This window comes from Gavialis gangeticus, unplaced genomic scaffold (genome assembly GCF_001723915.1).
Source record: "Gavialis gangeticus isolate Ggan-Ray unplaced genomic scaffold, GavGan_comp1, whole genome shotgun sequence".
In the NCBI taxonomy this organism is placed as follows: Eukaryota; Metazoa; Chordata; order Crocodylia; family Gavialidae; genus Gavialis; species Gavialis gangeticus.
Genome location: NW_017729022.1, coordinates 99185388 through 99197331, shown reverse-complemented (window position 1 = coordinate 99197331; position 11944 = coordinate 99185388). Strand labels below are relative to the sequence as shown.

Here is an 11944-nt window from a genome sequence, read left to right as displayed (position 1 = left end):
GGCCTCGGGGGGAGGACTGGCGGGGAGAGGGGCTGGCCGCAGCAGGGATTGGGAGCCTCAGGAGGCTGGCGGGGGGAGGGGCCAGCTGCGGCCGGGGTCAGGGGCCTTGGTGGGGCTGGCGTGGGAAGGAGCCAGCCACAGCAGGGGTCGGGGGCCTGGAGGAGTGGGTGGAGCCATTGGGGGTTCTCCTCCATGGTCCCCTCCCCCCTCCTCCAGCCCCCCCGACCCCTTACTCACCAGGACTGGAGCCCTGGTACTGAAACATGCGGCCTGTCCTACTGCATGTTTCAGTGGCAGGGGAAGGGGGCAACCATAGAGAAGCTCTGGCAGCCAGAACATCTCCATGGAGGACCCAGCCTCCAGTTGTCTCACCTTCGATTTTTTTTTAGACCCCTGGATATCCATTTTTTTGTTTCTTTTTTTGTTCCCACGCATGCCTGTTGCCCTGCCTCAAAGGGGTTTGAGGAAGGGCAAGAGGCACATGCATGCTTGTGTGGACGTGCCCATGAAGCCTGCTTAATTAGTCACTTTGTTCTGATCAGTTAGCAAGGCCCACACGTGAATGAACTAAGTCTGTATGTACCTATAGTCATTTGGATACATGCAAATCACTACTGGCACGTTTGTCAAACCCATTTATTTCAGAGTTGGTATTTTTGGTCTCCTGCATCTCAAATTAATGAGGTTTTACTGTACAAAAAAATGCATTTATAAAGTTAGGTTAATAAACTACCCTGATAAGAAAAAAGCAAAGAATGTGTATGTGGACAAACGGACACATTAGCCACCATAAAGGGGCTCATGAGCGCACAGCAACTGTTACGCTCTAAATGTTCCATCTTCATGATCCTGTAGGGACACAAATGAGCTAAATTGCCCAACTTTCACTCTGAATGTATGCAAGTTAAAGTTTGTGTGTATGGTTTTGCTAGCTTTATATTGCTGCATAATCATATGGGTGTAGAAGTTGCACCACTAACAGCTTGTATTGGTATGGTTTGATATCAGTATGATTGTTACATCTATCCATTTGCTATGTCTGTGTTCCATGATTAACTCCTAGTTTACCTCAGACCAGTATTTAAACTGTTGGTTTTGTCATAATTTTTGCTGCTTATTTTTTAGCAGCCCTTATCTGAAACGCAGTAAATTGACTATGACACGCACAATAAAATTGGTTTCTGATGAAATCAAGCTGATATATGTGCTTATCCACTTTGGGAATGTTAAATTAGTATTTTACTCAAACCCACACATATTTACAAATGAATATCAAACTGTGTTTTTATCCTTGAGAACTCTTAAATAGTCTACATTGAGGAAAACTGAATATCAGCTCAGTGTCCTCATCAGCTTTTGTGAATAATTTATATCATGGTTTGAAAACTGACATTATTTTCATATTTGACAGTTGTTTTTTTGCTTTGAATATATTTTTTCTAGAAGGAGGAGCATTTGATGTAGATTCATTAATTTAGGGAGATGCAGTAGAGAGTTGTGATGTAAGGTTAATATAAAACTGTGTTTTTCTTCCTTCTGATAGTCTTGAGTTGTTGATCCTGCGTTATTTCTGAAGTGGTCTGATTCATTCCTCTCCTTTAATTTTTTTTTTCATTCAGTGATTCCCTTCAAAAGATCTAAGATTTTAAACTGTATTTCAGTAGAACTCCTATACCTAATATATGTACTTTGTAGCAAATGTCCTTCTGTCAATAAATCACTTTTTATTTTATCAGGCCCAGGAGAAGTTCCTACCACAACCCTAACATCAATGCTGAAAACATGTACAAAAGAGAACTGTTCTACTTCAATACCAATTACCAATCCGGGTTAGTATACAAGCTCCTCAGAACTGATAAGGTAAAATAGAGGAATTTGTAATGTAATACACCATAGAAGAGACTTTTCACATGGAAAGGAATAGCCATGGTAATGCATTAACATTTGTACTGCTATATAAGCCCTTGACATGCTGCAAAAAATGACCGTATAGCTGTTCAAGTTGTTTTTGTAGGACTGTGAAGATGGGGAAAGGACAACAAAATAGTACCTCTTTCAAAAAGGAACTTGGTAGTAGTATATTGTGTAGTACCCTATGTTATGTCTGTTTAGTTATATATGGCAGTGTAGGGGTCTGTAGGACTCCCCAGCATCCCACAGTGCTCTGAGCATACAGAGCAGATGGCTCCCTGAAAGCTCACCCAGGTGGTGGAGAACATGCCTTTGAGGTGACTTTGTAGTTCTCCAGCCAGGATATACCACCAGGGTGCCATATTTTTGTAGAAAGAATGTTCAGCTCACAGTTTGCAGGGTAGGGAGGTTATACTGATAGCATCTCTTTAAAGGAGTTTGATTTTTCTGTGTTTTGTTCCTTTTGCACTATATTCATATAGGGCAAAGTCTTGTTTTGCCTTTATGCACCTAAGTGGCACTTCTGTAGCTGCATAATGGCAATGTTTGGCACTCTTGCAGTGTATGGATTCTTTGTAGCTCTGCTCAGGCAGAGGGTAGCCTTCTGAACAAGCGCAGGGGGCTACACTTTAGCTACCTAGGCAGCCAAGTAGCTAACACTACCATGTACCTAACCATGATATCCATGTACCTAACCTAGGTAAGTCCTGAAATGTTAGTTCCAGAAAAATTATATTGTGGGCAGGGGAGAGGGTCCCTAGCCTTTAACTCTAGCCCTGACTTTGTTTTTGCCTCTAGTGGCTTTTCTACACCCTGTGTTTAATATAAATTGGATAAAGTTAGATAAAAAGCAGTAAGAGGCTTTTATACCCCTTTGGGGATGTGAGTCCCTCCCTTCCAGCACAGTGTCCATCTGACTACCTTTCTGTCTGGTAGGAGTTATATAAATCAGCACTGATATAAAATATTATCTGCAATTTGAGGTTTTGGCTTCTGGAAGCCATTCAGTTCAGTCTATCAAAGGCATCTCAGTGCCCCAAATATGATATTTTTAAAGCAGTTTCTTAAATACACTATTTCAGTTAGCCATGAAAGCAGAAAATTTATATTTATAAAACTGTGTTATTTCGGAAAATCTCATGTTACAATCATCATGTAGAATAGAGAGAAACACTACTCTTAAGGCAAGGCAGTCACACAGCTTGGATGAGTTGCCTCCCTAAAGAGAAAAAGGGAAGAGGAGGAGCAGAAAAAGGGTAGGCCATGATCCTGATCCTCCTTTTACCTGCCAGCCAGCAGGGCATGGGGAGAGAATACACACTGCCCTCTTTAACAGGCTGCTGATACTGCTAATGCAATATGGGAGTGATGGGAAGGATTCTGCCTAAGTCAGAATTCCTCTAGGAATTTGTTACAAAAGGCCCTTCTGCGTGCTCACACACTTATGATACAATCTAAGAGCATGTAACTTGACTAACAACACACAACAGTCCTGTGATAGGTATAGGGATTAAAGCCAAGTGTCCAGCTTCCTATAGCCCAGTCATGTACCTATGGAAGTCAGTGGGAGGCTTTTCATTTGCTGTGCTCCAGCCAAAAGTTCCCTGCTATAATGACTCATATATAAACCAGCTCCTCTTTAATAACTCATAATGCTAGCTGTCACATGAGGATGCAACAGAATGAATAGACAAGAGACAGCCCTTCACCAAATGCACCTCTAATTTCCCTTATACATACCTTCTTCTCTATATATCAGCTGTGCACTTAAGGGCCCATTGAGAAAGCTGCCTCATGGAATCTAGTGGGAGTACTCTTAAAGCTTGCAGTGTTGATGTTATAGGGGTTACCTGTAGGTGAACCAGTCAGGATCCTCACCACCTCTTACCAGATTAAGTATGTACACTATCAAACACTATAATGTAACTTCAAACCTGAGCTAAATTGTAGCTGTGGAGTGAAAATCAAAGTACTGCTGCAGTCACTTTTTTAATAAACAGACTGTTGCTGTGCTGGGAGTAGTCAGTCAGTGCTTTGATTTGCAAACCTTTCCTTGTGTTTGTAGGTGAAGAAGAGGAAGAAGATGGAATTGAGAGGACCTGTGACACTCTGCTCATGTGCATTGTTACTGTGTTAAACCAAGGGCTGAGAAATGGTGGTGGCGTGGGGGATGTACTGAGAAAGCCTTCCAAAGATGTAAGTGCTTGTCTAACAGAAGGCTTTTATGTCCAGTGAGCACCAAAGCAACTTTTAAGGAACATAGGCAATACTTTAGTATTGAATAGATGCTTTATCAATACATACCAGCTGGAATACTCAATGGGAACAGGAAACCCAGTGCAATGATTTTACATAAGGAAGGGAACTCCAGGTGTCAGTTACCTTCCTGGAAATTCAGAGCATATCACAGTCTTACAAGCACTGCTAAGAAGTACTGCCAAATTGGATCAGGTTTCTATTTATAGTAGGAAGCATAAATGAAAACTTTTGAAAGGAGTTGATTGATGACTATGTGTTGGGACTCTCAGTTGTAACACATCAAGTTTAGAGTTAACTGAGATATAATCTAGCATCTGCACTGGAACGGATCCCATTATTTACTCATCTAAGAATCATACTGTGCTAACATTTAAGTCAAAACAGGATTTTACATGTAACAATGACTTTCCAAAAGTTTACCACAAATTCAATACATTTAAGAATATTTGTAACTAGCCAATTGCCTGTCAAGAATGACGGAGGCGGGGAGGGGGCTGGGATGAAGTGCTACCACCTAACGCTCCATGCTGCCGCTGTTCTGCCTCTTGCAAGGAGCACTGCTGGCCTCGATTCCTCCATCCTCTGTCTGGTCCTCAGTATGGCTTTGGAATCATGGTGGCACTCCCTGCACTTGGAACACTGTGATTGGCTGTTTCCATCATCCAGTCAGTGTGTGAAAAAAGCATTATGGACAGACAGACAGACTTAGGCTTTTATAATATTAAAATGTCAGTGGATATATACAAGGAAACAACTACCCAGTGGCTTGTGCTCTGCACTGTAAAGGCTGCTGTAAAAGGCACAGGTATGATCTCATGCTTTCCAGGCAGCAAGATTTTGAAAGAACTACAGGAGAGCATTTGCCTTTTTTGGCTTTTATTTGTATTAGTCATAGTAACTTAGAGCCTGATCCATAGTCTACTGGCATTAGGAGCCACTCCATTGACGTGTTTGAGCTTTAGAAAAGGTACTTTATATTTAGCAATTATAGTCTATATTCAAAGCACTTCATAAAGGAAAGTATCATTATCCTCATTTTACATCTGAGACAGATTGTGACTTGCTCAATTTCATCTGGTAAATCAGTGACACTGTGAGGAACAGAACACATGGTTTATGACTTCTAGACTTGAGCTTTTTTAATTGGCTGCTGTTTCTTGCCAGCCATGATGTAAGAGGGGTGTTGATAAGATACCTGCCCAACCTTCCTCAGAAGGAAGATGACTGCAGTATGGAAATGTGAAGCTGTGATGAGACAGGGGAAAGATGGGAAATGTTGCCACTACTAGAAAAATACAGAAGACCCAAAGGGGGTGTATATAAAACCAGTTTCTGATTAGGTAGTCATAAGATTTATCCCTTGGCTTTGATTAGGCTACTTATATAAAGCAAACAGAATTTGGCACAAAGCACAGAACTAGGCATTTGGACCTTGTTTTACTCTAGCTCAGGGTTTGGCAGCCTATGGCCCATAATGAGGTCAGATCTAGCCCATGAAGATTCAGTCCAACCCAAGGTAGCATAGGGGATTGGAGTCCCACAACTGCACTGCACTACCCACCCCCTTTGTAGCCCTCCCTGCTGCTGTCTTATGGCTACTCTTACCCTCACATAGAATTTGTCCTTGTCTATTGGCACTGCGGCCAAGGAGTGGCAGTGAGGGAAGCATAGGTAGCTTTAGCACTTCAGAGAGCAAAGCTTTGTGGCCCACAGTGTAGGGTGGTGGTGGGGGGTGTCAGGTTGGAATTGATAGCCTTCACTGGCAAAAGGTTCCTTACCTCTGCTATAGCTCATGTTATGAAAAGGTTTGTTCTTGTTTAATATGTGTGCTCTTTGTATATTCTGTTGGACCTTTGTTGATGTTTCAGGAACCCTTGTTTGCTGCACGAGTTGTCTATGATCTCCTATTTTATTTCATTGTCATCATTATTGTTCTGAACCTCATCTTTGGAGTCATCATTGATACATTTGCTGATCTCAGGAGTGAAAAACAGAAAAAAGAGGAAATACTTAAGACAACCTGTTTTATCTGCGGTAGGTGTTACAAAACTGGAGACATTGGATGGCAAAAGTATTAGTAAGAAATATTCCTCAGTAAATATAAGGGTGAGCTTAAAGAGCACTTATCCTCTGGGAAAAAAATCCTGTAGGGACAACAAAGGCTGATTCTACACGTATTCCTTTTCAGCAGCAAACAAAGTTAACAAGTCAAGAGATGACTTCAAGAGGGCAGCTCTGAATTCCACTTGGGATCTGAGAGTCAAGCTGCCTTTGTCCCACTTTTCACATCATTACCAGTAAATGAAGATTGAGCTCAGCTTTTGACTTTGCTGGTGAACAGAGGCAGATGAAAATACAGCTCGCTCTTGCATGACAGCCTGAGCTCTGAAGTTTTAAATGTAGCCAAACCTAAGCATTTGTTAAGGCTCTAAACTTGGGGACGACGGGCGGGGGGGGCTCAGAACAACTGAAGATGAGGTGTTGTCATTGTAGAGACCCATTTCTGATTGTGCTTCATCTTTGCTGGGGCAGACAAGTATAAATCATATCTCTTCCCACTCTAAAAGGTGATCCTGTGAAGGTTGGAAACTTTTGCGGGTCAGTGATGTTTCTACAGCTGTCCAGGGGGTCCATACAGTGTGGAGTGGCTTTAATCTCTGCTTAAGGCATTAGAAGAGTCAGAGAGCAAAGCTGCAAAAGGGATGAGACAGTGCATACCTGTCTTCCCTGACTATGTTCCTCCCCCATGTTCTTCCTTATTGGTATTTCTAGGTTAGTTCATGACTAGTTGCAAAAAAGCATTCTTTTGTGACTAGAGCAATGATTCTTTTAGAAATTTACCTATATGGCTAACTTAAGGCAACTTAAAGCACACATTGCAGAGATTTACCTATATGGCTAACTTAAGGCATACCAGCTGTCCTACTGATGGGACAGTAGGACTACTCATATGTTTAAACACTAACCACCTGCATAAATCTTTTCAAGATCAGGACCGAGACTACCTGCTACATGCTAACTTATGCAGCTTGTTTCTGTAGTCCCTTTTTGTAGGATCAGAGCCAGAGGTCATAAAACTCTTTATAGTCTTCAGATGGAAGATTGTAAAACTATAATATTTATTATATTGTTGTTGGTATGAAGAGAGAATATCATAAAAGAGCGTAAATGCTGGGTCAGAAGAATTCTTCTAGAAATCCACTTATGTCTGGAGGCTTTGTGTGGTTGTTATTGTATGTAAATAGATTTTTAAAATTAACAACCTTCCTTAACAGATCAAGGATGTCTTTAAGTTTATTTTTACATTGGCAACAAAATACCTGTTGATGGGGTGGCTCATCAGATCATGTTTTGTGTCTTTTGCAGGCCTTGAGAGAGACAAGTTTGATAACAAGACAGTCTCATTTGAGGAGCACATTAAGTCAGAGCACAATATGTGGCATTATTTGTATTTTATAGTCCTCGTCAAAGTTAAAGACCCAACTGAATACACTGGTCCTGAAAGCTACGTGGCTCAGATGATTGCTGTAAGTCAATTTGTGTGTGAGCTTTATGCAACTGCCATATTCCTTGCAGTTATAGCAGAGATTTTTCCCTTAACAATAGGAAGTATTGATTTGTATTTTTAAAGACCTTTTTCCATGTCTGCAGCAGCGTGTGACAAAGTACAATCTCAAATGTGATGAAAAAGATGAAGGTACAGGCCACAGTCACTACTTTGGCTCCCATGCTGTCATGCTCTGTAGGTTCCTTTGGCTCATTAGCCAAACCAGACTCAGAAGAGCATGGATCACAACATCTGCTACTGCTGCTTTGTCCAGTATTGCTGGGCTGCTGTCCAGAAGAATAATAGCTCCTGTTGGGCAGCAGAACTTAGGGTCAGTACTGAGAACTAGCTCTTGCTTTTACTACTGCTCTGAACAAACTATTGAAAAGGCCAAGAAGAGCTGCTGTTCAGAGTTTTGGAGCTAGAAGAACCACGTCATTGTGCCTTACCTAATGGCAGCAACTGTGTAGATTCAAAGGGACAGATTTACTAGAGCTGGGGCAGAGAAATGTGAATTATATTCCTGCCCCATCTTGGCAAGCAAGCAGGATTTATTGGGAAGGAGAAAAAGCTATGTTGTCTGTCCTACCATTCTTTGGGTGATTTCCATCAGGGAAACCTGGTTAAATTTATCGTAGAGGATTTAGAAGATTGTCACCAGAGGCAGGTATATAGGAGATGTGCTGAAGTGGTACGTAAGAAGCTATTGTCCCCCAGCATTGGCTGTCCATGAGATTCCCAGCAGACATTTTATTGTTGGAACCTCCAACAGCTCTGTGGTAGCAAAACCCAGCAAATGTGTGTAACCAAAGATAAGTATGTTTCTTTCCCAGAAGAGGAGTGACATGGTGTGTATCAGACCCCAGGGATGTGTTTTTTGTGTTCTTCTGTTCTTTATCGGACTTTTAACTTGACTTGCTGTCAGTATCACTGGCTAACTGCATTCAGTACTTTAGCTCCCAGTCCCTCAAAACTTAAGCACATGCACTTTAAGCAGTTGAGATATTGGAAGCAGTGACATGGTTAAAGAAAGGTTCATGCTTATCTGTTCCTCTGGAATGAAGCATGGCTGCACACTACATATTGTAGATATTGTCATCTCAATATGATATGGGAATGGAGGCAACAATGACAGAGGAACAGCCAGCATACATGGGAATTTTACATTGTTGGCTGTCTAGGCCATCTTAGAGCTGGTATAGTGATAGGAAATATTGTTCCTGCAATTTTACAGCTGGGTGAAAATATAGTGAAACAAGCAAAACATAGGAGGTGTATTCACTATTCTACATGGGTAAATCATGATGGCAGAATCCCTCAAAGTTGTTCTCTGATGTGCAGAACTGTTTCCACCTTATCTCAGTGCTTTGAATCGCAGAAATGACAATAAAGCAAATTTCTATGAGTTTTCTCTCCTGTACTGTTCTCCTCTTTCCACTCCAATATTTTTATGCTTTTAAAACTTGAAATTGTTACATATGAATATTTATTCTAGTGTGGGTATTAATATTCATAATAAGTATATGACTCCTCTGGTGCTGGCAGTTGGACTTTTCTGATGCATACACTATTGCATTTTACTTTAGCACTGATGGTGGGAGCAACAGACTTGAGTGTCTAAAATATTAACAGACACCAAACCACCTGAAGTGTTGAACCATTCAATTTGAGAACCCCACTCCTGTGTGTCAAAGTCCTGATGATGACCTAGGTTGTTTGTAGGACCTCAAGGTTTTGAGTGTATATTTTTGAAATGAGGAAGTATCTCGTTTTTCATGGGGCAAATCTACATTCTGAAGTGTGGGTTGGTTCATGCCAGTCTCTGCATAGTACTAATAATGGGAAAGTGGTATGTATAGACCAAGACCTAGAAGGAAAATGTAAGGGGTGCATTAGAGGGAAACATGTTTACATGAGAGGTGGGTAGAAATAGTATATTTAATAAGTTTACCTTCCCAAACTTAGGAAGTCTGTCAGGAATTAAAAAAAATTATGTATGGAGCAACTAAAAGGACCAAATGAGCTGAAAGTATTTGGAAATAGTGAAGTCAACTGGAAGAGACTTAAACACTGCTTCCCTCTATGTCTGTCTGCAAGCAAGGAATGATAGGAAAAAGGAAGACAGTCAGAAGGTAGCCTGATTTCAGGCAGGAGTAAGTAGGAGTGCACCAATAAACATTTTCTTACAGATACTGATAGCTGATTATTAACCACCCATAGCAACCACTACCAATCTGATGAATGATTTACAGGAATGCAGCCTGGCAGTGTGGAGAGCAGTGCCCTGCAAGTAAGTGTGTGGAGGAGAAGGGTTGTGGGGGAGGTAAGGGATGTAGAGGGGAGCAGATAGAGGCCCCCACAGTGAGGGAGGGAGTGGGACCAGGGGTAGAGACAGGGGGCACTGCCCAGCCAGGGTGGTGAATGGAACCTGGGGTGGGGAGCAGGATGGAGCCATGGGTGACTTGTCCAGGGGATCAGCATCCTAGTGCTTAAAAATGCCAGCAGGGGCACTAAACTAAAGCTTGTCAAATGAGCTTTAGTTCAAGTGCCGCTGCCATCATTTTAAAGTGTGAGGACGCTTTTAACTGGAGCAGAGCTGAGTGGGGCAAAGGTGAATGCTGGCTGCCTGCTGTGGGCACAGGGCTCTCCATTCTGCTGCCTGTGCCCCAGGGGCCTCGCATTGGCTGCACGTCCCCTGCCTGCCAGGCAGTGGGAGGCACAGTTTGCTGCCTCCATTGCTGCCAGGTGGGCAGAGGATGCATGACTGATGCAGAACTCTCAGGGCAAAGGCAGCAGAGTGGAGAGCCCCAAGCCTACCCCACACACAAATATGGGGGGGCCCATGTCACCACCAGGCTTCTCCTGGGGGGTGTATGCAGTGGCAGGGAGTCACCCCCACCCTCCATGCCCCCTGGACAAGCTGCTCACAGCTCTGTCTGGCTCCCTGACCCAGCCCCAGGTCCCATTCACGTCCCTGGCTGGGCAGAGCCCCTGCCCCACTCCATCTTTCACTGTGGGGATCTCGATCTGAACCTCCACCCCTCCTATGTCCCTTCCCCTACATAGACTTACCTGCAGGGCACTGTTCTCCACGCTGCCTGGCTACATGCATGTGTGCAGCTGTGCACGTGGCATCTGGGAGCCCTGGCCGGAAGGCATATTGTATTTATCAGTGACATTATTAGCTACACTGGCCAAACCAAGCTGATAATGTTAATTTTCCTTTTATCAGTGCTGATCCGATATGGCACCGATATATCAGTGCACCTCAAGTAGCAAGCTATCGTGCAGTTGCTATATATGTCACTTTTCAGTTAACTTGGACAGAAAAGGCTGCCTGTGAAACTGCATTTTTCAAAATGTTGGGGTGTTCTGGACCTTATCCAGAGCTGAAACAAATGAACATCTGATACTAGGTATAGATGAAGGTACAGGCCACCTGAGGGAACAAAGGGAAACTATATGAAGAGTTTGTGACTGATTTAAGACTGAAGAGCCAATCTGGAAATCTTAGTGTGCTAACAGTCTCTGACAACAAATCAGACTATGAATGAGATCTGTGGCAAAACATTTAGAGAGAGGCTATTGGGAGACCACAAATTAACTCTTGTTAAGGTAGCTGGAATTCCCCAAACAGTTTCATAGTTGCATAGTTTCTAGGGTCGGAAGGGACCTGAGCAGATCATCTAGTCCGACCCCCTGCCATGGCAGGAAAGAGTACTGGGGTCAAACGACCCCAGTAAGGTGGTCATCCAACCTCCTCTTAAAAACCCCCAGGGTGGGAACCTGCACCACCTCACTTGGAAGCTGGTTCCAGACCCTAGCCACCCTGACCGTGAAGTAGCGCCTCCTGATGTCCAACTTAAACCTTCTCTCCGCCAGCTTGTGACCGTTGTTCCTGGTCACTCCTTGCGGCACTCGGGGGAACAGGGACTCCTCCAGCGCCTGCTGATCCCTCCTAACCAGTTTATAACAGGCCACAAGATCCCCCTCAGCCTTCTCTTTTGAAGGATGAACAGGTTCAGGTCCTGCAACCTTTCCTCATAGGACCTACCCTGCTGTCCCTTGATCATACGAGTGGCCCTCCTCTGGACCCTCTCCATGCTGTCCACATCCCTCTTAAAGTGCGGCGCCCAGAACTGGACGCAGTACTCCAGCTGCGGCCTGACCAGTGCCGCATAGAGGGGGAGGATCACCTCCTTGGACCTGCTCGAGATGCATCTGTGG

At 43.3% G+C, this 11944-nt stretch overlaps 1 protein-coding gene across 4 annotated transcripts in view; it reads left to right on the top strand.

Annotated features, from left to right (window-relative positions):
- Positions 1–11944, top strand: part of ITPR2 (inositol 1,4,5-trisphosphate receptor type 2) — a 533709-nt gene that overhangs the window by 471634 nt on the left and 50131 nt on the right. For all 4 annotated transcript variants that reach the window (XM_019515702.1, XM_019515703.1, XM_019515701.1 and 1 more), the window contains 4 exons: positions 1737–1829; positions 3977–4107; positions 6039–6204; positions 7537–7697. In XM_019515702.1, coding sequence (XP_019371247.1) covers positions 1737–1829; positions 3977–4107; positions 6039–6204; positions 7537–7697 — 551 coding nt within the window. The remainder of the gene's footprint in view (positions 1–1736; positions 1830–3976; positions 4108–6038; positions 6205–7536; positions 7698–11944) is intronic.